We start from the raw sequence: 25486 nt of genomic DNA on the forward strand, positions 1-25486 counted from the left end.
GCAAATCCACTTTTTTGTGCTATTTCTGTCTCACCGATGAGATGGGCTTCATGCTAAGCCCCAGAGGCCATGTCCATTAGTTTACCTTACTTAGTGAGGACCTCCTTGATGTAAACTCTACCCACATTTATATATTGACTGCTAAACATTTTTTACTGTTTGTACTACAGGGTTTCTTTCCCAGTAGCCTTTCTACAACTTGTCACCCTTTTCTTCTTATCTCCCGAAAGCTGTTGACCACATGTCAGAGAATCCGGTCTGTCTCAAGTATTTTAGCTTTGTTTTGAATAACATAACTGAGAAAATAAACAAAAGCTCTTTATATAACACGCTCAAAAAAATTTCAGAAGATTCTGATGTGCAGTTCATCTGCTGCCTTCATCCAAACAGTGATATGGAGGATTGTGACATTTGCCAAAGTTTTGCTCCAGGATCCCTTAAGTCAGCAAATGAGTGGTATTAATTGGAGGATGTGCTCGTCAGAATCTAGAGTCATCTGTGGAAAGTCCCTGGGGCACCAGGCTGATTGAGGATGAAGGCCCAGAGTAAGATGCGGCTGTATTAATAATAGACAGATGACTGTTGCTCAGATCATAAGGGAACCACATGAAGATACTGAGCAGCCAAGAATGCATGGCCTTAAGGTAAAACAAAATCCTCTCTAGAAAACCCAATTTATCCAGTATTGGGGTATCTTTCATAGATTCACATACCTGAATCATTCCTCATCGCCGAGATGGGAGTCCCTCTGTAAAATACAAAAGTAGTGCCATAAGTAATAAATATGCCAGAAGAGGCCAAAGGCTAAATCTTAGTAATTAAACACTTGGTAGCCCGAGCAAATAGCATAGTAACAAATAAAGTCCAAATATCAGTCCTGGATGTATTCTTCTGGCTTTATTGCAAGCTTGCTAGGTAGTTTTCAATGATATTCATCTTCTTAACAAAGTGACTTCAAGCTACAGACCTTGCCAACACAGATTTCATCCACGCAGCTATTCGATATGGACTTCATCAGGGCTAAAATAAGAAAGAATGGCCTAATTACATTACATAACTCAATGAAAACATATGGGATTAATGACATCCTTCTCCCATAGTGAAAGTTCCATAAGTGCAAGTTCCATAAGTGCAATAAGAAAAGCATTCAATGGTGCAGAAATGGATACAACATGATCTACAAAAAAGGGGCAACTTGCTATTTTGCTGCGTATCCCTAAACAGAACCAAAGAACCTATTACCATGTGTCAAGGAGTTGAAAGGACGTCACCACAGCAGTGCAGGTGTATTCCCATAGTGAAGAATTTGAAATCAAGCATGCTAGTGCACCTTGCAAACGACCCAGAAAGTTTAATGTGATAATTAATAATAAATAACATCTGTGCGCCTCAATTCATAAATTGTAAGTGTAACTAACACTTACCAAAAGAACAAATATTCATGAGTATCGAAAATAGAAGCTAGTGTCAAGATGATTCCTCTGAATTCCTAGAAAGTCAAAAATACACAAGTCCTTAACCTCAGATATAGGGATATAAAATATATACTTAAATAGCTAAAGGGCATAAAATCCTATCCAATTATCCTTGCTATTAATAAAACAGTCACAAGGTCTAGACATCCCAGAGTCACTCCTTGATCATAAAGAATCAATTCATGATAAACTTGAGCTCGCAAAGTAGACAGAAGAAATAGTAATCCATAAATACAATCTTAAACGTATATCCTTTCTTGTAAGCGTAGCTATATATCCTAATCTAGATATAAAAGAAAATCGTGCATGAGTACATCCTAGTTAAATGCACAAAAAGTAAGCAGAAGGATACTCCTCCATACCTAAAGTCTAAAAAGTATCCACAATTAAATAAATACACGCAAAGTAGACAAATAGTAATAATCCATACCTAAAATGTAATATTCGAAGCTTATCCATTCTTCCGGTAATAGCCTTATCTTCCAAACTTTAATATTAGTGGTGTTAAGAGTCATCGCTGTCAACCACATATCCTATATATAGATAAGAGAAAAGGGATTCAAAGAATATAGAGAGCACTCTCACAAACCTATTTTGAACTGTTAATGGAACATACTCCTCAGTATAATCTCTAATAGAGCAGGAAGTAATTCTTGGTATGCTATAGTCTCATCTAGGTCAGGCTATTAGTGCATCGGAAAGGAAACCCGAGATCAAGTGAGGTGTCATAGTTACAGAGGCACTTACCAGCCCCCAGTCAAAGGTTGCTCCATGACACATAATTACCTAAATACCAAAGGTGACCCAAAACGTGCAAAGTCAATTGGCAGCCCCAATTTTATCAGAGGGTGAACGAGCTGCCTCCGAAACAATTGATTGTGCGCTTGACATCGCTAACCTGAACTTTTGCAATTAGCTGGAGCAGCAGTTCTTCGACGCCAGGGGTGGCTTAAAGCTACTACCTTCAGACCTGAGGTTTAGACTAAGATCCTGGGCATGGCGTACGATGGGGGATCACTATTTGGGAAACATATTGATGACTCTCTTCCAGCAATAAAAAATGACACAGCACTGCAAAGTCTCGGGGTGCTCTACAATACAGGCGTGAACCTTTCAGTGGAGCCAGAGGGCGAGGATTCACAACATACCAGGGCGGCTATCAATCGAATCACCAGTATCGTCAATACCAACCTCAATATCGCCAGTCTTGCAGCCAATCGTCGTACAGTCAGTCATCGACAGCTGGTTTCTCTCACTAGGGCGGCCATAAGCCAACACAACAACAAGACCGTGACTCTGCCAGAAAGCAGTCAAAATTCCCTCCCTACCCGTGGGTGCGAAAATTTCTGCTTATGCACAGCAGTGGCACAAGATCACTTCAGACCGCTGGGTGTTGGAACAAGGCACCAAGTGTCACACACTGAAATTTGTCCAGAAACCACCTACAACCCCGCCCAGGGGTGCCCCTCCCCCTCGTCTTCACTTATTGCGCAAATAAGTCTTGATCATTCTCCTCAATGAAGCGATAGAAGAAGTACCATCCACACAGAAAGGAACAGTTTTCTATGCTCGGTTCTTCCTAATCAGAAAGAAGTCAGGTGAATGGCGATCGATTCTGGAACTCACCAAACTCAACAAGTTTCTCAAGAAACAAACATTCCAGATGGTAAAACTTTCTGATATTCTGGGATGCTTAAACAAAGGGGATTTCATGACTTCTCTGGACATGGAAGACGCATACTTTCATATCCCTATCCATCCATGACATCTAACATATCCACAATTTACAGTGGCTGGCACCCACTATCAATTTAAGGTGCTCCCGTTCGGTCTAAAATCAACGCCACGGATTTACACCAAGTGCTTAGCACCAGTAGAAGCGACCTTATAATCCCAGGGAATCCAAGTTTTCCCATACCTCAAAGATTGGCTGCTCAAAGCTCTGTCGGAGCAGGAAGCCAATCTTGTCGCAACAACTTGTCTCCATCTGTTCAATACACTGGGACTCACTTTGAACAAAGACAAATCGAATTTGCTTCCAACTTAGGTCATTTTGTTCCAGGAGCGTCCCTGGACACCGTCTAGTGCAAAGCATTCTTGCATCAAGACCATCAAGTGCGCCTTCACAATTTGGCGACAACCACTTAAAAAAGAAAGTCAGTTTCTGTTTGAACATTCAAATTGCTCCTACGGATGTGCTCTTCAGCAATCAACTTAGTGCCTTTGGCGCGACTCAGGATGAGACCTCTTCAAGAGGAATTACTGAAACAATGGTAACAAGCATTGGGTTCTTTCGAATATGTTATCCAAATAACTGCACAAATGGTGGATACACTCTGTTGGTGGTCCCAAACTGCAAATCTTGCCCAAGGTCTTACCTTTCTGCAAAACATCCCAGACTTCGTCTTGACAACAGACGCCTGCATGGAAGTATGGGGAGGTCATCTGCACGATTTGCAAATCCAGGGAAAGTGGTCTCAGAGACAGAAACAACACCACATCAACAGTTTAGATTTCCGAGCCTTATTTTTGTCTCGTCAGGTTTTCCTTCCAAGGATAGCAGGTTCCTCAGTGCTGGTCCATACCGGTAATACGACCAGCATGTACTACATAAACAAACAAGGAGGAACAAGGTCTGTAATGCTTTCCCAAGAAGTGCAGGAATTGTGGGAATGGACAACATTTCACTGCATATCCTTGAATGCCAAGCATGTCAGGGGTCTGCACAATACCCTGGCAGATGTACCGAGCAGGTCTCAATCCAGCTGCCACAAGTCAGAGTTAAAACAAACTCAGGTGAACAAAATCTTTCAGGCATGGGGCAAACCAGCTCTGGATTTGTTTGCATCGTAGGAGATCAAGAAATGCCAAAATTATGCCAGCAGGTTCCCTCAACAAGGGTCAAGGGGGAATCCCCTTTCAAGGAGATGATCCGGGATCAATGCCTAGGCTTTTCCCCCCATTCCATTAATCCCCAGGGTGCTCAGCAAGATGAAACTGGAGGGCTGCCGCCTAATTCTGATTGCACCCCGTTGGCCCAGACAGCACTGGTTCCAAGAGCTTCTTCTGTTGTCACAAGACAGACCCATTCGCCTCCATCCAACAACGACGATGTTATCACGGAACAAGGGTCAGGTAGTCCTTCCGGATCCACAGTCCCTGCACTTGGACGCATGATTCCTGAATTCCTAGAGTCAAAGACCTCAATATTTCACAGGACTGTCTAAATCCTGTGCTGAAAGCACTGTCAAAACATATTGTTTAAAATGGAAAAGATTCTGTTGTTGGTGTGAAACCAATAAAGTTCATCCAGTTCAAGCCCCTGCTGAACAGATTCTACCTTACTTGCTCTCACTGGCCAAGTCTGGCCTCACTTTTTCGTCAGTAAAGGTTCACCTGGCTGCTCTTTCCAGGTGCAGGAAATCTCTGCAGCTTCCTTCTTTATGTTCGTCTTCTCTTATAAAACAATTCACGAAAGGACTTTTTCGCACTTTTCCTCCTGTGCATGCACTTCCTCCAGAGTGGGAACTCAATGTGGTTTTAGCACAACTGATGGGATGACCATTTGAACCGGTCCATAAAGCAGAACTCAAATTCCTCACATGGAAAGTAGCCCTCTTGCTGACTCTTACTTCCACAAGAAGGGTTGGTGAGATTCAGGCTTTTACGATCAAAGAACCCTTCTTACACTTTACACAGGACTACGTAATCCTTCAGACAAACCCTAAATTCATTCCAAAGGTACCCACGCAATTTCACTTGAATGAACCAGTAATGCTGCAAACTTTCTTTCCGGATTGCATCCAGTCCAGCTGAAAGGGCTTTATATTCATTGGAAGTAAAAAGGTGTTTAAAATGTTATCTTCAAAAGACAAAAGATATCAGAACGACGGATCAACTGTTAGTGGCCTATGGTCAAGAAAAACAGGGAACCGCAGTAACAAAAGCCACAATAGTCAGATGAGTCACATCTGCCATTCAATTCTGCCACGAAAAAGCCAATAAACCTCTTGCGGTGAAGGCTAAAGCACACTCCACCAGAACTATTGCTGCATCTACAGCTTTGTTTACTGGGGTTACACTGGGCAACATATGCTGTGCTGCGACATGTTCACAAGACACTACTGCCTCCAATCTGCACAAAGGGAGGATGCAACGATTGGACAAGCCGGGTTATGCCATCTCTTTCACTAAGGTAGATTCTTTACATTTCTTTAAGGCTTGTCTATTATTAGTTTTCTTAACTGTTATACTGCTTACAATGTTCATGCTCCAATGTTTCTCAATTTGTATGTTTCTCATGCTGATATCCGCTACCTCTTTTGATATGACTATTGCTTTTTATGCTTTGTCATTACAATATTTCAAGATTATGGATGTCCATTGGGAGTTTTAGAATACATGTCTCCCACCATCCGCCAACAACAGTACAATTGGGATACTACTTGCTATTTTGATTCAGGCATGTGAATCTGTGAAAGATACCCTTAGACTGGATAAGAAAATAAGTTACTTACCTTAAACTACAGTTATCCAGTATTAGTATCTTTCATAGATTCACATGCACCCACCCGCCTCCCCGTGAAATCAGTTCTCAGTGATTTAGGGGATATTTACTTCCCACTTGTGCTTGGAAAATCTGAGAACTGCTTCTGTTGGGAGTGTTCTAGAGGGTGCTGATAGCTGTTTGATTGGAGCTGACTTTTGGTTCTTTTCCTATAAGGACGTAGATAGGCTACTAAAGTAAGTAAGTAAGTAAGTAAAACTTTATTTGTATATGATTAATTAAAATCTTTACAAAATTGAAAAGTATCCGTAGTAATTTTTGCTTTAACGTACAAACAAAAACAAAAAATAAGGTGCATAAAATTACAGTGATGTTAACAGTTATATGGTTAGCATCATAGGATTAAAAGTTCATATGGCATGGTTAAGTCTCTTTCTTATTATGTCAAAGAACTTCACAACTTGACAGTTCAATTTAGTGTCGCTAGTAGAAAAGCACAATATGGCTGCCTGTCTGCAAGTCCGGACGGCATAAAAGTTAAAAAAAAGGACGTAAGAGATTGAACCTCAGGTCCTTTATGCTAGGGCAGATGCAAATCACATGAATTATGTCTTCCTTGCCGGTTTTGCACATGCGACACTGTTGTGACGGGTTATTTCTCTCCCAAGGTGGAAGATGTGGAAGTATGGGAATTACACCAAGTCGTAATTTTAGGAATTTTTCTTTAACATTTATTTTCATGCCAATACTGAAGTACGCTTGTGGCCGCAGTTTTTCATAAGCTCCCACCGTTAGCCATCCATGTGCTCGGTTTGCTAGGTCTTTCTTGTCTTCTATCGCTGAGATGAAGCTAGCTGATTTTTTAGCTAATTTTTTAAAGGACAAGAGATCCATTGATGTTTCCCAGGTTTCAGTCAGGCCTAGAACTTTGAGAGAATCATATAAGTAGGCTCTCGGCGCGAGATTGCGGTGCCGAAGTAATTCTTCCCATAGGTTTGCACATAGAGATCCAGCATCTGCGTTGCGAATTTTATGCCAGTTTGTTGCATACACGCTCCGCCTCTCTAGAGTTTGTTTCAAGATACCGAATTCTAGTCGTATCTGAGCCGGGGAAACGTACTTGGGAAGATTGAAAATAGCCCTGTATGAATTGGCAATAAGAGTGTCCAGTAACGCCGCGTCCTTACCATGGTGTGATTCACTCCCATATGTGAGAGTCGGTTTTAATTTGGCACTCAATAGATCGAGAAGAGGTTTCAGTGTCAGATCAGGTAATTTACCCTTCAATGTTTTTAGAGACATATAAGTCATTATAGCCTTCCCTCGCAAGGATTTAAACTGCGCCCTCGAGGTGTTATTTGAGTCCAGGATTACTCCCAGGTACTTATATGTGGTAACCTGCTCAAGCATTTCGCCATTCAAGTACCAGCGGGGGTTCTTTTTTTTCTTATAGTTCACAGTCATCACCTTTGATTTGTTGAAGTTTATTTGTAGGGCATTTTTTTCTGAAAAGGCATTGGTTATGTTCAAAAGATGTTGGAGGCCCATTGGAGTCCGACTTATCAGCAACAGGTCATCCGCATATAACAGGTTTGAGAGGATGATTTTCCCTAGTTTTGGTGCGTGATTGGAGCATTTGTCTAGTTGCCCAGGTAAGTCGGCTAAAAAAAGATTGAATAGGATCGGTGCAAGTAGGCATCCCTGTTTCAGTCCTTTTGTTGTCGTTATGGGTTTTGAAAGATGCGTTCCAGCCCCAAGTTTAATTTTAATCCAGGTGTTTGTGTGGAGCAGTATTAGGACGTCTAATAGGTGTTTAGGTATTCCCAGTTTGTCCAATTTCATCCAAAGTTTGTTTCGGTCCACGTGGTCAAATGCAGCTGTATAATCAATAAATGAAAAGAATAGAGATGACTTAGTTTCTTTTGCTGCTTCCATCAGCAGTGATAGTGCCATTAGATTGGTTGTGGTAGGCTACTAAGATATAGCCTATGGCCTCTTCTGGCCTCTTTATTACTTATAGCACTACTTTTTTATTTTACCAAGGGACTCCCATCTCGGCGACGGGGAATGATTCAGGCATGTGAATCTATGACAGATACCAATACTGAATAACTGTAGTTATGTTATGTTATGTTATGTTACCTGTTTTGTAGAGCGCAAACAGCTGCCCCAGCGACGGGGCGTCCCGGCGCTAGAAGCGTAGCACAATCTGCTGGCAACGAAAGAGGGACCTACGGGGAGGGAAAGAGATGGGTTTTGATCGATCTGCGGAAAGCTAGCAGATTATCCATGCAGCGGATGTGGAGAGGGAGGGAGTTCCACAACTTGGCCCCCAGTAGTTTGAAAGAGCGCCCTCCGATGCGACAGAACTTCGTATGGGGTATCAAGGCTAGGTGTTGCCCCATAGACCGGAGATTCCGTTTGGGATTATAGGGGGTCAGCAATGAACGGAGGAGCTCTGGACCTTCGTTCTTCAAGATTTTAAAGGCAAATATAAGGGCCTTGAACTGGATGCGGGCTTCCGTGGGCAGCCAATGTAGTCTGTAAATAGTCGCTCTCACTGAGCACCTTCTTGGAAGACCTACTATAGCTCTTGCCGCCGAATTCTGGATTCGTTGGAATCTTTTTATCTCAGCTTTGTTTGCTCCTAGCAACAGGACACTCGCATAGTCCAGTCTTGACAAGATGGTAGACTGTACTATGAGTTGTCGTGTCTTGGAGTCGAAGTAGCCTAAGATGGGGTATAGACTTCTCAGTAGGCCAATGCAAGTTGCGGCAACTTTTTTGGTGTGCGACTGGAAGCTAAGGGTCGAGTCCAGCCATACCCCTAGATTTTTTACTAAGTTTTTTGGAGGGTGTGCTGGGCCCAGCGATTGGGGCCACCAGAGATCGTTCCAGTTGTTGCTGTTTTTCCCCATTATCAGCACCTCGGTTTTGCCACCATTAAGTTGGAGGCAGTTTGCTGTCATCCATTTGGCGACAGCAGTCAGTCCATCCCTGAAGTTGGTGGCCTCAGGAGAGGGGGCCTCACTAAGGCTGATGACCAACTGAGTGTCGTCAGCGTACGACACCATTGTGAGGCCCCATGTCTTAGCAACCCCCGCCAAAGGTTGCATATATAGGTTAAACAGGGAGGGACTGAGAGCCGAGCCCTGTTGGACTCCTTGTCCTATATCTTGGGGTTGAGAGATAAACGGAGGGGCAGATACCCTGAATGATCTGTTGGTTAAAAATGAACGAAACCATTGAAGCGCCGAGTCTATGATTCCTATATTTTTCAGGCGTTTTAGTAGAATGGCATGGGAGACCGTATCAAAGGCCGCGCTGAGATCGAGCAGTATCAGCGCGGCACTTTTACCGGTGTCCATAATTTCCCGTAAGCTTTCAGTGGAGGTGAGGAGCGCGGATTCCGTACTATGGCCCGGCCTGAAGCCGTGTTGGGAGGGGTCCAGGATGTTATTTTTCGCCATATACTCACTGAGTATTTTATTCGCGTGGGCTTCCGCTAATTTAGCGACCCAAGGTAACAGTGAGACAGGCCGGTAATTCTCTGGTTTAGAGGGGTCTAGGGAGGGTTTTTTATAATCGGAGTTACCCAGGCCTGTTTCCAGCAGGTGGGTACCGTGGCCGTAGCAAATGAGAGATTAAGGATTACGGTTAAGGATGGGAGGAAGAATTCCAAGGCTCCTAGAAAGTGAATTGGTCTCATCGGGTCTGTGGGTGCACCCGATTTCACCTTCCTACAGAGTTTGGTGAGTTCTTCACCGGAGATAGCGGGTAGGCATGTGAGCCTGGCGTCTCCGAAGGTGGCATTGGGAGGGCTGATGTCCTCTGGACTGTCCTGGGTGAAGGTGTTGTATATTTTCTTCACTTTATCCGTGAAGAAGGTAGCTAGGTCTTCACATTGTTGGGTGGAGGTGATGTGAGCAGCCGGTTTGGCTCCGTTTTGTAATTTTTGCACGATTTGGAAAATAGTTTTCGTGGAGTTTGAGCTGGTTTTTATTTCAGAAGCGTAGAAGGCAGCACGGGCTGTCCGAATTGCCTTGTGGTATGATTTCAGAGTAGCCAAGTATACGATTTTGTCCTCCTGCTTATATTCCTTCCTCCATTGCCGTTCCGTTTTCTTGCAGGCTTTCCTCATTGTTTTGAGGTTCTCGTCAAACCAGGGGTTGGAAGGAGTATTACGTCCTTTAGTCCACTTGGCTGGTATGATAGCGTCCAGTCCCTTGGTGATCCAGTCCTGGAAAGACGCATACAATTTTTCTATGTCGTTTGTGTTCTCCAGGGTAGGTCGCCCTAGGCTGGCCGCAAGGTCACATTTTTGGAGTTTGTGCCAGGGTCGCTTTAGACAGGAGGTGGGTGATTTTTTTATAGGAGGGGAGTTATTCGGAATAGAGAGGGTTACTAGCGAGTGATCAGTCCAGGCCATGGGTTTAGGATCGTCAGTTTTGGCCTCTGGAATGTTAGTGAATACCGGATCAAGTAAGTGTCCCGCTACATGTGTGGGAGATTTGACAAGCTGGGTTAGTTGCAAGGCAGCTAGGTCCGCTACAAAGTTGCTAATTTTAGCATCCGACACAGTGTCTAAGTGGAGATTAAGATCTCCTAGAATCGTGAAATTAGCCGAGCCAGTGATCAAGGCATGCGTTACTTCAATGAGCTCTTCCGTGAAATTAACCCTTTCGCTGCTGATGACGAGCTCAGCTCGTCATCACCCACGGGTGTCGTGTGCTGATGACGAGCTGAGCTCGTCATAACTGCAGCAAAAGTGCAATCTGCAGCACAGGGGAAAAATCCCCGCAGCAGCCATGTGGTTAATAGAGGGCCCCGGAGGTCTATAGATAAAAAGGCCCGAGAAAGTGCAATGAGGTACAGGTAAGTAACTTGTTTTCTTTTGCATTAATTATAACTATAGCACCCTTGATATGTATTTGTATGGTGAACTCTGGATGCAGTTCAAAATTTTACCCAGATGCATCGAGCCTTTTTGTGCTTGAATGGAAAAAGGCCTTTGCTTATGTATGAAAGGCTTAGGCATTCGCAATTTATGTAATCGCAATCTTTTGCGATTACCTAAATTGCGAATGCAAATAGGGAATTGCAATTTGCGAATCCCTATTGCACACGTAAGAAGCCTTTCCTAAATTCAAGTTGTTGGTAACCATGTGTGAATGTTGAAAAATGCAAAATAAATGCATTTTCCAAAGCACAATGTTGTGCACACTTGCTCGTAGGGCCTGTGTGCCCTTTACATGTGCACTATTTACATTTTGGGGGTGCTTCAGCGGGGCGTTAGGTCCCCGGGCACCCTTGGCATTTCATTCGCTAATTTGCAATTACCAATTTGATAATCTCAAATTAGCAAATGCAATACCATTCATTCCTATGGCCTGTATTCGAACGAATGGAGTCATATTACCTAATAGAAATTCACTATTTACTGAATCGCTATTAGGTAATAATAAGGAACCGCAAAATATTATGTGATTCCTACATACAAAGCATTTTGCAATTTCAAAATAGCAATTTGGTAAAAATTGCTATTTTAGAATCGTAAAATGCTAGGTACATACATCTGGCCCTTCATTCCCACAAATCTAGCGCAGATTTATCAAGAAGGGGCAAAGCTACCTGTGTTTCCCAAATGAAGTGCCTTTCCAATTTAACATGGAAATTCCCAGTTGTCTGTCTGTACATGCTGTCCTGGTCGAACAGTGTACAGTTCTCCTTACTATAAATGAGGCCATAAGTATTTATGCCATCTGTCCAAATCTATCACTTTCTTCGTTTTGTCTTTCTTGTCTCCCTTGTTCATCTATGTTTCTGTCTTTGTTCTGTTTCCCGCAGTCATTCACTATTGGTTTAGTTCTTGGTCACTCACAACACTATGCTCTTAACAGGGTAGGGAGGCGATTTGCAGCTCAAATAAAAAAAAATTGGAAGCCACTGGTATCTTTTCCTTGTTTTATTTGCAATACGAAAAATTCTAGCAGGGAGGAGAGTGCATAAATTGGATATCGAAAACGTTCTGAAATATAATGTAGACAGATCTAAAGACTTCACACAATCAAACCAGTTGTTTGTCCTTCCAACAAAAATAAAGGTTTTTTAAGACATGGAATAGCCCGATGGATTTTCTCTTGTATCAGCCTGAGCTATCAGAAGACACACACATCTCTTCTGAGATGAGGCACAGCAAATTAGACCAGAGGCACCACTGCCTCTTCAGCATACCATGCAGATACATTTCTCCAGCGTATTTTCAGACTCTACTTGGAAAAAAACACACAAGCTTGCAAAACACCTGGACCTTTATATAGATGTGAGAGTTAGGTACGACAAACTGTTGTGGAGGCAATCTGTTTTTTGAAGCCTCGCCTTTCCAGTTTACAAGATAACCTCTGCTCTGTATCCTGTTTAAGCACATACATTTGTGAAATATCTAATGTTGGAGAAAAATGTTACTTATCTGTAACAGTAGATTTTCAGTGTTCTGATACCATGAACAGATTCATTTGTGTGCTGCCTACTTTCCTAGTGATGAAAAGCCAAACTACAGTGATATTCTACATGATTCTAGAATTTGAGATATCCTTTGGGACAGAGCTTGAAGTCAGTCCTTTCAGTGGATGAGATTGAAGTAGGGAAACACAATAAAGTGAAGAGAAGGATATGACACCGTACGTCCCTTCAAATAACATCTAACACAACGTAAATGTACGGCGACAGTGATATATAGAACTGTGTACTCAGAGCCCTAAAGTTATTGGTTCTGGTGCATATGCAAACTTTGCAGGACTAAACATTAGATTCTTGTCATTCATAGAAGTCATCCTTAGTGGAAGAGGAAACCTCACACACTTATTAGTGTCATGCTTCATCATAGGAGTCCTCTCCCACCCTGGTAGGACAATGCCACCTGGGCGGACTCAACTTCCTCGAAGACTGACTAAATAGGAGGGAGTTCTTGCATAAATCTTACTGGACAACACATGTAACAGGGAATCCAGATGAATATTCTAAAAATACCTTAGTTTCCCTGGGGAAATCTACCTTTATTAGTAGAACACTGGGTAAGGTTAAAAATGAAATGGGGTGAGTACTAGAGTTTAATGACTCACACCCAAGAACTTGCCAACATGTTTCTGCCCACTGTTACTAGCCTATAAGGTCTGGGGCATTCATCAGGGCATGTGGATCCCTATGGGTGAAAAATTCCTAAACAAAATTCTATTAGAATTGATAAGGTTGGTTCACAGTGGATTTCTTACTTAGGTCCTACCATATTTTCCTACCTGTTTGTAAGTGATTTGTCTTTGCAATCCTAAGCTATAGGGGATAACAGCGTCATGGTCACAGAGAAGGCGGGGTCCTTTTTAGTCACACATTCGTAAAAAGGTACGCCCGTCAATTGTACCACGTCACAGAGCGGGACACGGCTTAGGTAAAATAGATGGGCATACGTTTTGAAAGGCGCTGTCTATGTTTTTACTTGTTTCAAACTTTAAAAAAAACACTTTTGTTTAAAAAAGGTTTGCCAGCCTGATAACAGGAATTATTCAAAGCACGTAAATCTATGCCTGTAGGTTAACTCAGTGTGACAGGTTGGGTTAAACCCTGGTGAATGCACAGCACATTTTATTCTTCCAAATTTGCTAAAAAAGTTTCCTTTGATTTAGGTAATAGTAATTCTTCTTATTGAAGTGCTGTGAGAAGCTGAAGCCCTCTTTATTAATATTATTAATATTATTATGAACTATACCAACACTAAAAAGCTACAGTTGCAGGTAAGTAGTATTTTTACACCAGACTTTTATATCATTTTAAAAAGATACACACCGGTGATGTAAGTCTGAGATTCAAATCTTTGTGAATCCTGTTTACCCCAGAGCATATCAAATAGATTCAGGCATCTCCAAATTTGCTCTAGTGCTGAACATTACAAATACCATAAAAGATGGTTGGTGTAAATTTAAGGCACGCCATGCAGCTCTATAACAAAGATTTGTCAATTTGGTCTCTGAATAAGATTGTTCTTGTTTGTACAGCATTTTTGAAGTATGCTTTCGCTATTCATTCCCACAACAGGTTGCCAGCCGGGTGCTAAAGATACCCCTATCAAAAGTCTACATTTGTGAAACTTGTACCACCACTGTTCCGAACTCTTGCCCGTCCGGAGGATCAATTGGAACTGATGTCTATGGAATGGCAGTAAAGGTGATTAATTTGCTCTATATGATACCGTTCTGTTTTTAAATGTCACTTCATTTACAACATTTATGTTTTTTCTCTAAATCAGAATACAAGTCCCTTTATATGGTAGCTTACTCTCATCACATTGTAACTGCAAATTTAAAAACAACAAAGCAACATGGTCTTTCCAATATTCCCCCCAAGGCTATCATCATTGAAAGTGTTGGAAAAGGAAAGAAGGATACTGATTTAAAGAGAGTGAGTCCCTTAGATGTATTAATTTGTTCAGGTGTGCCACTTCTCAAACCTGTTTTAAAATGTATTATAGGAAACTTTTAATTAGTAGGCACAAGTGGTGAAAGGTATGGCTAGGTTTTCAGGGGCTTGAAGACCCTAGTGAACACAAACTCTGCAGAATCGTTGTTCAGTTTTACGCCTTCAAAAAGATCCAAACATTAAAGGCAGGTTGGCTGCTCGGAAACTTTGTAATGAACCTTATGAATTCTTTAAACTTAGGACCCACATGTTTACGAAACATTGGTGTATCTAGGGCAATCCTTTCTGAGTCTGATCACGGCCCAGTACAATCCTGGATTACAATCACAGATGAGAAATTGTAATGAAGTGCACTACTTTACACATCTTTTATTGTATTGGTGAGAAAATGGGTCCCATACCCCCATAGACCACAATATACAAACAGAGTCATTAATTGAAGTCCAGAAAAAGTGTAGATGGGGTGGCCACTGGGAAACTTTACGTATCACCAACCTGTTTCCCTTTATGTATGAAAGGTAAAGGTAAGCTAGTAGTAGCACTAACATACTCTAGATTGACATAGAAAAATTAATTTGAAATTCGTTCTCTGACTTAAGGTATAAACTTTCTTGGAGAACCATAGTGGAAGAAAGATAATGAGACCAAAGACTTACTTTAGCGCTAAGACTTCAGCAAAGCAGCCACTGAGTGTTTCACTAATATGGCTGCAGTCTTCACATCAAACATGACTCTGCTTATTTTGAGGATTTAAACATTTAAGCAGAACAGTCAGAAAAAATATGCAGTTTGTGCAGCAAAGAAAGTTTAGTTCTTCTAAAGTATTGAAGAAGCTAGTAATTTCCAGAAAGAATTCTGGAAGATTTTGGATTGATCCAGTTACCCCATATGCAGCAGGAGCAAACTTAACTAGTCACAGCAGATTCCTATCTTGACTCTAAACTCCAAAGGCTACAGGGAGAACTATATCTTAATAGTCCAGAGGAATGTATGACGTTACAATGCATACATTTACAACGCATGCCTTTACAACGCAGTTTTTACATCGCAACATCCTTTACAACGCACTCCATTACATCGCATGACACTACATCACATTTCTAGAAACTACCTTTACAATGCATTCCATTACATCACATTATACCTTTACAACACATACCATTACAATGCATAGGGGCATAGAGTTAAAAATTACTATTCTAAATCCATGGGGTGCAACAGTAGGGTAAGTGTTGGATAGTGTAGGGGTAAAAATTACTATTCTAACTCCAGGGGGTGCAACAGTAGGTTAAGTGTTGGATAGTGTAGGGGTAAAAATGACTATTCTAACTACAGGAGGTGCAACAGTAGGGTAAGTTTTGGATAGTGTAGGGGTACTATGCGTTGTAATGGTATGCGTTGTAATGGTATGCATTTTAATGCCTGCATTGTAGTGACATGCATTGTAAAGGATGTTGCGATGTAATGACTGCGTTGTAAGTGTAGTGCGATGTAATGGTTTACGTTGTAAAGGATGTTTCCCAGTCCGAAGCCAAGACATGTCCAGGCTAGGACCAAATCTATCATGGATCTGGAGACCAAAATGTTTTTAGATTTTTAACACCCGGAACATTTGAGTTGGTAACTCTGCTTCTTTAAATTATAGATGTCTACCAAGAATGTTTGAAAGGGCCACCTGGTGAATGATGCCACGGTGGACCTCAAAACCCCTGCTGATATCATCAAACAAACAAAAGACAATTATAGAAACCCTGTCATTTGTGATTTACTGGGCAAATAGAATTTTTTTTCTATATATTGGTTGGCCCCTTTAACATTCTGGTTGCAACAAAGCATTTTGAAGAATTCTTAAGGACATTAAGAAAAAGTCCTTTAGGCTAGGAGTGCTCTTAATAAAGTGAAAGTCTCAGTTGTAGCACTGATAAAAACAAAGGTGTGCAACCCTCTCAGTTCAAACTATTGTCCATGCTACCCTATGGAGCCCAGATGCTAGAACGGGCAGTGATAAAACAGCTTCAACCATTTGAAGAAAGAACTGATATTCGAATTAGGCCTCAATCAAATGTCAGACCATCCCACTGTACTGAGGCAACCACGGTGCCTTTATCTTTAATGATCTTAGAATATACTAAAATTAGATCAGTTGATGGCTGACAAAAGATTAAAAGGGGTTTAAAATGAACCTTTCTAAAACAGAGATTCTATGGCACCTTCTGACATGCTACAAGAGATTTTCCTGCAGAGCTAGGAATCTATCCTTTGCAAATATTCTGGGTTGTGTTTTGAACCAAGGACAGTTCCTGGAGGAAGGAGAAGGTGACTGAAAGCTTGGTCTGAGGCACTACTGTCTAGTCTGGAAGTAGCAGTGCAGCACAGCTCTGCACAAACTCTATGCATGTGAGGTGGACGACTTCAATATCGTTCAAATCCTTCATGCACAGTGCGTGTCTGTGAGGCAGAGGTGAGGGCAAGCAGGCGGTGCCAAAAACAGCCTAAAGTAGTTTTTCCAGGGCTACGGTCAAGTACTCAGCTTGCCTGGATCTGTTACATAGTTGAGAACATCCTTCTAGGATCCCAAATCCTCCTCTGACTGACTGACCTTTGATAATGTTAGCCCATGAGAATAAGAGGCAAGATTTTCACATGTCCCCCCCTCACCGTTGCTGAAAACTTTTGCCTCTAGTTCTTCCTTCTCATCTCTAACTTCTGCAGCCGGCCATCAGGCTTCTCTCTCAGAGTAGCCATCCAGTTTCGACTCATCTACTACCAGAGCTCGGATTATTCGATGAGGGCAAGTACTGCTTCCTTTGGCATGTGCTGGGCTTGTATTTCCTGCCTTCCTTCACCAGCTGCAGCTAAGAGACGCCTCTGGGAGAAACACCATTAAAGCCATGAGCCAAAAGCAGTGAGTACAAGTGTGCATTTCCCCATCAGTCAAGGTGCCTTAGATGCCTCAGTTTCTGCCTGGCTTCTTTTTTGTATTCACTCCTTATTTCCCTATAGTCTCCCCTCTAGTCCCTAATAGTTCCCTTCAGAAACCTTCTCAGCTCCCCTCAGAACGCCCCCTTTGTCATCCTGCTATCCGATCTTAGAACGCCCACCCCACTCCCTGTCAAGGCAGTTCTTATTGGCATTGCTAAGTAGGTGAGGCATAGCACAGCATGGCCCCTAGCAATCTTGGCCAGCGCTAGGCCCGCAGCTGGAAACACCTCGGGGCAACATTGAGCCATAAACTGCGAGTTATAAATCACAACTTGCACATCTGGGGAGGAAAGTAGTTTGGGTGGGGAATGGGTCAAGTGAATGTTTGTTTAAATATGAGTGAATAATAGCAGTCATGAACAGGCCAGCGGATGCTCATCCAATATGGCGGAGTTGCATCTCCCCCTCTGCTGTGAGCCAGCTGAGGGAAACAGGTTTTTTTTTATAATAAATTGGTTTTTATTATCATTTCATTTTTCCTGTTTTCATCTAAAGCCAGCCAAGTCTTGGCTGTCATCACAGGCTCAGCCAGCAGGGCAGGAGTAGTGCACAACCTAAGTGCGCATGACCATTTGGTCGGCCATTTTGGGTGGCCAAACCGTCATGCACACTTATGTTTTTCCTACCCAGCTGTGTTGCACTGCTGGGTTGGAGAAAACAGCACAGATTCCCAGGCACTGTTTGAGCAGCAAAGCTAGCCGCTCAGACCAATCCTGGTGCTGCTCTCATGCTATTGAGAGCAGCGCCAGGATGGGTTGAGAAGTCTGTGCTGGTGTCCCAGGGACTGCTGGCACACCGTCAGGAAGAAGAGGAGCACTGAGGCTGCCGACAGCGGCAGAACTGTTATATTTTTCACATAATTATAATTATTTCCCTTGTCCCGTTCCCACCACCGTTCCCCCCACTTAAATTTTTCGGCTGCTGCCACTGGACCAGGCCTTTTGAACTGTTAAGTGAAGTAAGCTTATGGGAAGAGGAGAGCGCAAAATGCTTTTCCTTTTAACATTTTCAATAATGTATGTTAAAGGAAAACATTATCTGCTTTTTACTAATGATGACGTTTCCTCTGTGTAGTGTTATGGTGAGGAGTTTTTGACAGACCTGCTACCTGCTTGCCAATGAAGTGACGGGTATGCTTTTATTATTTATAGCTATGGTCGGACACTTCAAAAAAAGCAAGTAAATAATTACTTTATGAATATGGGTTGCTCTACAATATTCAGCCCAGATACAAAACTATGGGAGATAAACAACGGGGTGCTTGCTGAGAGTCTGAACAGTTACCAAGAACTGCTAATGACTATCCGGCATTGATGACAGAAATGGGATTTTCTAAAAAATCTAAATAAATATTTGTATACGTCACACAACGAAGTCCATCGCAATATTGAAATTATACAGTGCTTTAAACACTTGGCCACCAGGCCAAATTTGTAACAGGTTCCTGCATGTCCTTTTCATGGAATCCTTAAGGTCTGCACCATTGATGAATTAGGCACCATTAACAAAACAGTTTGTCCCTTGCTGAGAAATATTTTTCCCTCTGCAAAGGCATCTATTGCATGGATTAGCACAATGATGAGTCTTCCTTGTCAGAATAAAAACATCATGTACAGGTCACAAACACATTTGAAGGAGGAGCTCAACCCACTGAGTTACCTGATCAGCATAATAATGTTAATCAAACTGTGCCACAGTACGCTCTTTCATGCTTTTTGGCCTCTCTATTAAGTGTTGGTTGGCACCAGATGTGTTGGCATTGTCCATCCTTGTACTCCCCAGTATCCAGATGGTTGGCTGATTTGTCTCTATTCCTTGTGTATGCTTTCTCGTCAATAGAAGAACTTGTGGCGAGAGTGGCGACTAGTACATTTTCATGGGTATAGATTAATGGTAAGTCCCATGTGCTACTTTTTGCCAAAGCAGGCTTAGGAGCCGCTGCAGAGTTTCTCACTCTCTACCCTTTCTGCTGCTGAAACAGCGCTCCCTCCGCCCCTCATCAGCCAATGTTATAATTATACTGTGGAAATTAGCCTTTTTAGGGGCTCACTGGTGCAGGGGTTCACCCTTATCTGTCCTCTGGTCCTTAAACCAACAAAATAGAAATTGACACTGAAGCTTGAATATCAAATACAAAGTTTATTAATCACTCATGAGTGGGACTACATCAATACAACGCCCTCTGGCACTGTAGGAGGTAGTACAAGGAATACAGAAACCAGGGGCCTTTTATACACACTTTGTTGCACAGTAAGCATTGAGACTCAAATAGAAGGTACAGGCCTACACAGGAATAGATACTGACTAACATGGACAGGTAGAACCCACTTTGTCAGCAGAGTGGGATGGGGGATAGAACTTGCTTGCATCAGTTGAAATATCCTAACAGTTACATTCTAAAACAGGTACGTTCTAGCAACTACAGGCCTTTCTGAGCCTACACGGTGCTCTGGCTCAGTACTGAAGGAGTTAACTACAGTTGATGACTCAAGCAGAATAGAAAGGCAGACAAGAGTGAAGACTGCAGAATCACATGGCTTAACAAAATGGATGCCACAACTAAAATGGCTTCATCTTATGCTAATGGCAATGTCTGCGATTTCCACAATACAACTGAGTGCTCATGTTATCTTCCTCGAGGTTGAAAGGCTGAGACATCCAGATGGGATTCAAAATTGTGACCTGCAGGAAGCACTCTAGTCTCCTGCATTGACCTGCTAATCTCTTGAGCAGATTCATCTACGCAAAATCTGAGTCATGAGAGGTGGCTTACTTGTTCACTGTGGAACCTGGCTAGGGGGATGTTATCACAGTGTATCCACTAGACCAAAAAAAACACATATTCCTTCACGTAACATGGGATCAGATTTTAATCTCGTATCAGAGGGCCCTGCCATGGGTATTTCATAATATCCGTAGAGGCAATTTATCATATATATGGATAAAGGTTTAATGATATTACCACAACTGCTGTCTGATCTCTGACCAGGTGTAATCTCTCCCGGCCTGTGATCATTTGAGTAATAGCATTGCTCCCTGAGACTACACAATTTTGTTTGTCTTGGTGTGTATGGCTTAATATGATTTGTATATCCTTTGATGGGTGATTTCACCTTGCATAAACATAGCTTCTTAGCAGCCTTTAATACATAGAACTCATTTTCACACCATATCATTATTTTTTTTTAAACAATTAGCGGGTAGAAACCGGAGGAAGTCAGGCCAGGATAGTTATTTACGCCCTTCCACATTCAAAGTTCACCAGCCGCCACTGGAAAATGTGTATCCTATCTAAAATCAGGGAAAAAGGATAAAAATATGGAAAAGGAGGATTAGTCATCATGTTCCATACTTCAATCCGTTGCACAGAAATACAAAACTACCAAAGCATCTGGGCAGACAACCTCACCAACATTTATACAAAATGAATTATCTGGGACCTGGGTTAATTAGAGAGTAATCGATTGATTGAGTAGTGAATCCATTCCAAATGCCACAACCTCAACCTCCTGGTCACATTGGCCCTATAACATCAAGTTACTAATTATCTGGCCCTCTTTTGGTCAGATCATATCCTGGTCAACTTCCACATATAGGGTATCCCGGCACTGAGCCTGAGAAGGTGCATGATGAAGTAAATACTTTCCCAACTGAAAATGGAATACCGTCAACTCGGATATGCTATCAAATGGCCATGAAGTTATAGAAGTACCACATTTGGCATCCCCTACAGACATCTTCATACATCAAGTAATGTGGCCTTTGTGCTTGATAAATGGCCTCTTCTCAAGGATCTCATCATAGTTGCTAACAATAAAAATGTGAATCATTGGTAAACCACTGAGCTGCACATTATGAAGTGTGAGGGCAGTACTCTGCAAAGAAATCTCAGTCATCAGCCTAGCATACATCCACTGGAAACACTGAAGATGACATACAGTATTCTGCAAAAGGACTGAAAGAGATCATACAAATTATAATGTAAATTTATTTATTTATTTATTCAAAGTTTTATATAGCGCGAACAAGATCTTTGCAGATATCAGAGCGCTTAACAGAAACAGGGGGTAGGGGCAACAGGAGGGTGACTAAACAGACTATTAGGTACAATATAATAGTCAGTAGCATAATAGGATAGCAGTCATGTACAGATAAAATACCAATAAACAATCAAGTAACCAGTAATATAAGACGGCGCAAAGTCTTTGGTCCAACTATGGTAGAGTTCAGGTGAGCTTTGGCTATAGGGATGGCTTATACCACTTTCTTAGAATTACAGAGAACAAGGGGTAGGGGCATCAGGAGGGTGATTCAACAAACTAATGGGTGCAATATAGTAGTCGGTAGTACGCGGTAGCATAATAGGATCGCAATCATGTAAAAATATAATACCAATAGACAATCAGGCATCCAATGATATAAAGGCGGTGCAAAGTCTCTGCTCCAACAACAATAAAGGTCAGGTGAACTTGGCCATAAAGATGGCTTTCACCTCTTTCTTGAAGAATGCAGTGGAGGAGATAAGCCTGGTTTCCGGAGGGAGTGCATTCCAAATCCTGGGTGCCATTCCTGAGAAGGAGCGTTTGTATGTTTTTTCCTTCCGGAATCTACGAGGTTTCAGGAGTAGACTTTTTGTGCTTCTATTGGATCTCGCGCCTCCTGATATAGTCAACTTTTGAGTGAGGTAGTTGGGTGCCTTGTGGTGTAAGGCCGAGTGTGTCATAACGGCAATTTTCAGCTGTATTCTGGCTTCAAAAGGCAGCCATTTCAGGGATTTTAAGTTAGGGGATATATGCGAGTGTTTTCTTGAGCCAGTAATGAGTCTCGCGGCAGCGTTCAAGGAGGCTCTTAGGGGTGCGGTTGTTGATAGAGGGAGTCCGCTGAGGGCCACAATTCCATAGTCTATGCGGGGGGTGACTAGGGCTTGTACAGCAGTTTGGAAGTCCTTGGCTGGGAAGAAGGGTTTAAGTTTCCTCAATGTGTTGATTTGGAAATTAGCTCCTTTCGTTGCTTTGCCAATGTGCTGTTGCATGTTGAGCTTGGCGTCAAGTGTGATGCCTAAGGATTTCGCAGAATCCACGATGGTGGGTTGGACATTGAGTGCTGTTAGGTGATTGAGCCAGGTTTGGGTGGTGGTAATTTTCGCAGGATGTGAGATCAGAAGGAACTCAGTTTTCAGAGCATTTAGTTTGAGGTGATTATCGGCCAACCACAACTGGGTGTTTCTAAGTGTGGAGTTCAGAAGTTTGATATCTTCCGGGGATTGTAGCTTTAGGTACAGTTGAGTGTCATCGGCGTACATATGGAAGTATACATTGGATGCTTGGAGCAAGGTGGCGAGTGGTTCCATGACGAGGTTGAACAATGTGGGGGAGAGGGACGATCCTTGTGGGATGCCTAGATCTACTGGCACAGGTGAGGACAGCACATTGTTGATCTTGAACTTCTGAGACCGGTTATGTAGGAAGGAAGTGAACCATTTGAGGACAGTCCCAGATAAACCCATTCTAGTGTTTACCAGCTCCAGTAGGTTCTCATGTTTGACCGTGTCAAATGCTGAGGAGAGATCAAGAAGGATGAGGAGGCAGGAATCATTGCGATCGAATATTTGGAGGGTGTCATCAATTATGTGCGTCATAGCCGTTTCCGTGCTATGTTTCGCTCGGAAGCCTGATTGATGAGGGTTGAGGAGGTCAAACTGGTCAATGTGTTTTGTTAGTTGGAGTTGTACACATTTTTCCAGCAGTTTCGCCAAGGTGGGGATATTGGTGATAGGGCGGTAATTGTTTAGGTCAGACGGGTCAGCTGTAGGTTTCTTGAGTATAGGCGTGACTTGCCCCACCTTGAGGGAGTCTGGGATGAGACCTTGTTGAAGGGAGCTGTTAATGATTTTAGTCCAGAGTGGGAGGAGCAGGGGGATGAAGTCTTTTACAGCATTAGCAGGTAGGGGGTCTGTGAGGTGATTAGAGGGCTTCAAGGTGCCGAGCAGTTTGTGTATTGCTTCTTCAGAGTAGGTGTCGAAGGACGTCCATGATGCATTATTTTTGGGTTGAGTGTTAGACATTCTGATGTGGCTGGGGTATCATTGAGGAGGTCGCTTCTTATGCTGTCGGTCTTTAGCTTAAAGAAATTGCAAAAACAGGTGATGGACCGAATGAGGATCAATGTCAGATGCTCCGTCCATCACCACCCCCTTTTGTACCGCTTTTAGCTTAAAGAAGGCAGAAAAGTCTTCACAGTGTGGGATATTGCTTGTTGTGCTGCTTGATTGTAGGGGTTGCGTCTTGGTTTGAGTTTTGACTAGTTCGAACAGTTTTCTTGGTCGGTTTTTTGCTTGGTCCAGCTGGAGGCTAAAGAAGTCAGATTTTGCGCGCTTGATTTTCCTAAAGTAGGCATTTCTCTTGTTCTTAAGCGTCATGAGATGCAGTGATGAGGGGTCCGATCTCCAGGTGCGCTCTTATCAAAGAACTATTACACATGTGTAATGAGCTTGTCTCTTCTAAAGTTGTTTTCCCCATTTGTGTACCCTATGTAGGCCTACGTAATAACTTTATGCTGTTTTTCTGTGACAACATCACTTGCATTACAGAAAACATTGTATTGTCTCACTCTTTCCCTGCCAACCCCCCTTCTTCGATTTCAGCGTTGTTCAAGTATTGAATGCCATCATGATAATTTCATCCTTCGGGGGAACCCTTTACCAAAGCAAGAGTCATTTTATATTCTCCTTTCTCCTCTCATTAAGTCCTTGCTGTCTTTAGGTGACATTCATCTAAAGCTTAGGCACACTATCATTACATCACTCATGAAAAAACTAATTCTGGAGCTAAAAGTCTGTTTAACTGCTGCTTTTTAATCAGAACTCCCTTGCAACTCTGATGTGCTAGGAAAGGTGATGACCACACTGCTCTCCGTGCATCTAGCCAAACTCCTTCCCATGTTTGTGGTCAAAAATATCTTTGCTAAGCATCAGAGAGGAACTCCTAATCACCCAGGACCAGGGTGAGGCATGTGCTCTGATCTCACTGAACCTATAGATTGTGATACCCCTGACCACAAAGTAGCACGTAACCACCTTTTTATGCATGTACAAATCTGAGCAGCCACATCCAGCAAGTCATGTAAGACTCTTTCTATTCAGACACCATATTCACTGTGGGGGGCGTGGTGGTGGGGACTGCCACATCGGTTGACTTTCTTACATGGACCTGTTTACCCCCATCCCTGATGCTCATCCAGTCAGTCATCCTTTTAATCAGAAAGTGGCAAGATGTACCTTAACCTAGAAGAAGGACCAGGGGACTATCATCGTCAATTACTCTCTCGGAAGAAGAGGGGGAAGAAGAGGGGGCAATCTGAGATAATGTGGCACATTTATCAAAGATGTTGAGAAATGGATAATGACCAACTGGATCGGTCTCGGTGGAGAGAACAATAAGCTCTTTTTCGAGTCCAGTAAATTTCCATCTTAGCATTTCACATGTCCTGACAATATGGGCTCAAACCCAGTACCATTTTGACCACATTTGACCTGCCCTCAAAACATTACACTGTCCCCTGATCAAAAATTGCCATAGTTTTAAACTGTGCCATGGTCTAAAGGGCACCCAATGTCCATGCACGAGGATATGTCTCTAAAATATCCCAGCTTCTCTCCTCCTCTAGCCTGAGCTAAGCCGACCATAACTGTGCGGCTACCAAATCTTACACATGCTAATCGATTTATGGCATATTGCTGCACTTCTCTTTTCAGAAGTAAGACAAGTTGTCCTATGAGGTCTCATTCGCTCATATACTACACAGTGGTTGTTCCCTTTCATTGGCCCAATTTTATGACAACAGGAATTCTATGAAAAAAAGAATTACTGTGCATTGTCGTTTTTTAATTGTTTTAAAACTCATACCTTCCAGAGCATTGGACGGGAAACACAATAACATCAGATGTGTTATTATGAGCCACAGGAAAATCTTCTATCTAACCATCCCTCTTTTTATAGCCTGGCTGACAATAGAGGAATGAGTCAGACCAATAAAAGAACAGAGTATGGCAATG

The 25486-nt window shown here is 42.4% G+C and overlaps 1 protein-coding gene across 1 annotated transcript in view; it reads left to right on the plus strand.

Moving 5' to 3' along the window:
- Positions 1–25486, plus strand: part of LOC147730418 (aldehyde oxidase 1-like) — a gene marked incomplete at its 5' end in the record, with an annotated part of 524934 nt that overhangs the window by 435501 nt on the left and 63947 nt on the right. Inside the window, one exon of the mRNA XM_086954065.1 lies at positions 14071–14199. Coding sequence (XP_086810191.1) covers positions 14071–14199 — 129 coding nt within the window. The remainder of the gene's footprint in view (positions 1–14070; positions 14200–25486) is intronic.

This window comes from Lissotriton vulgaris, chromosome 2_1 (assembly GCF_964263255.1).
Source record: "Lissotriton vulgaris chromosome 2_1, aLisVul1.2, whole genome shotgun sequence".
Lineage (NCBI taxonomy): Eukaryota > Metazoa > Chordata > Amphibia > Caudata > Salamandridae > Lissotriton > Lissotriton vulgaris.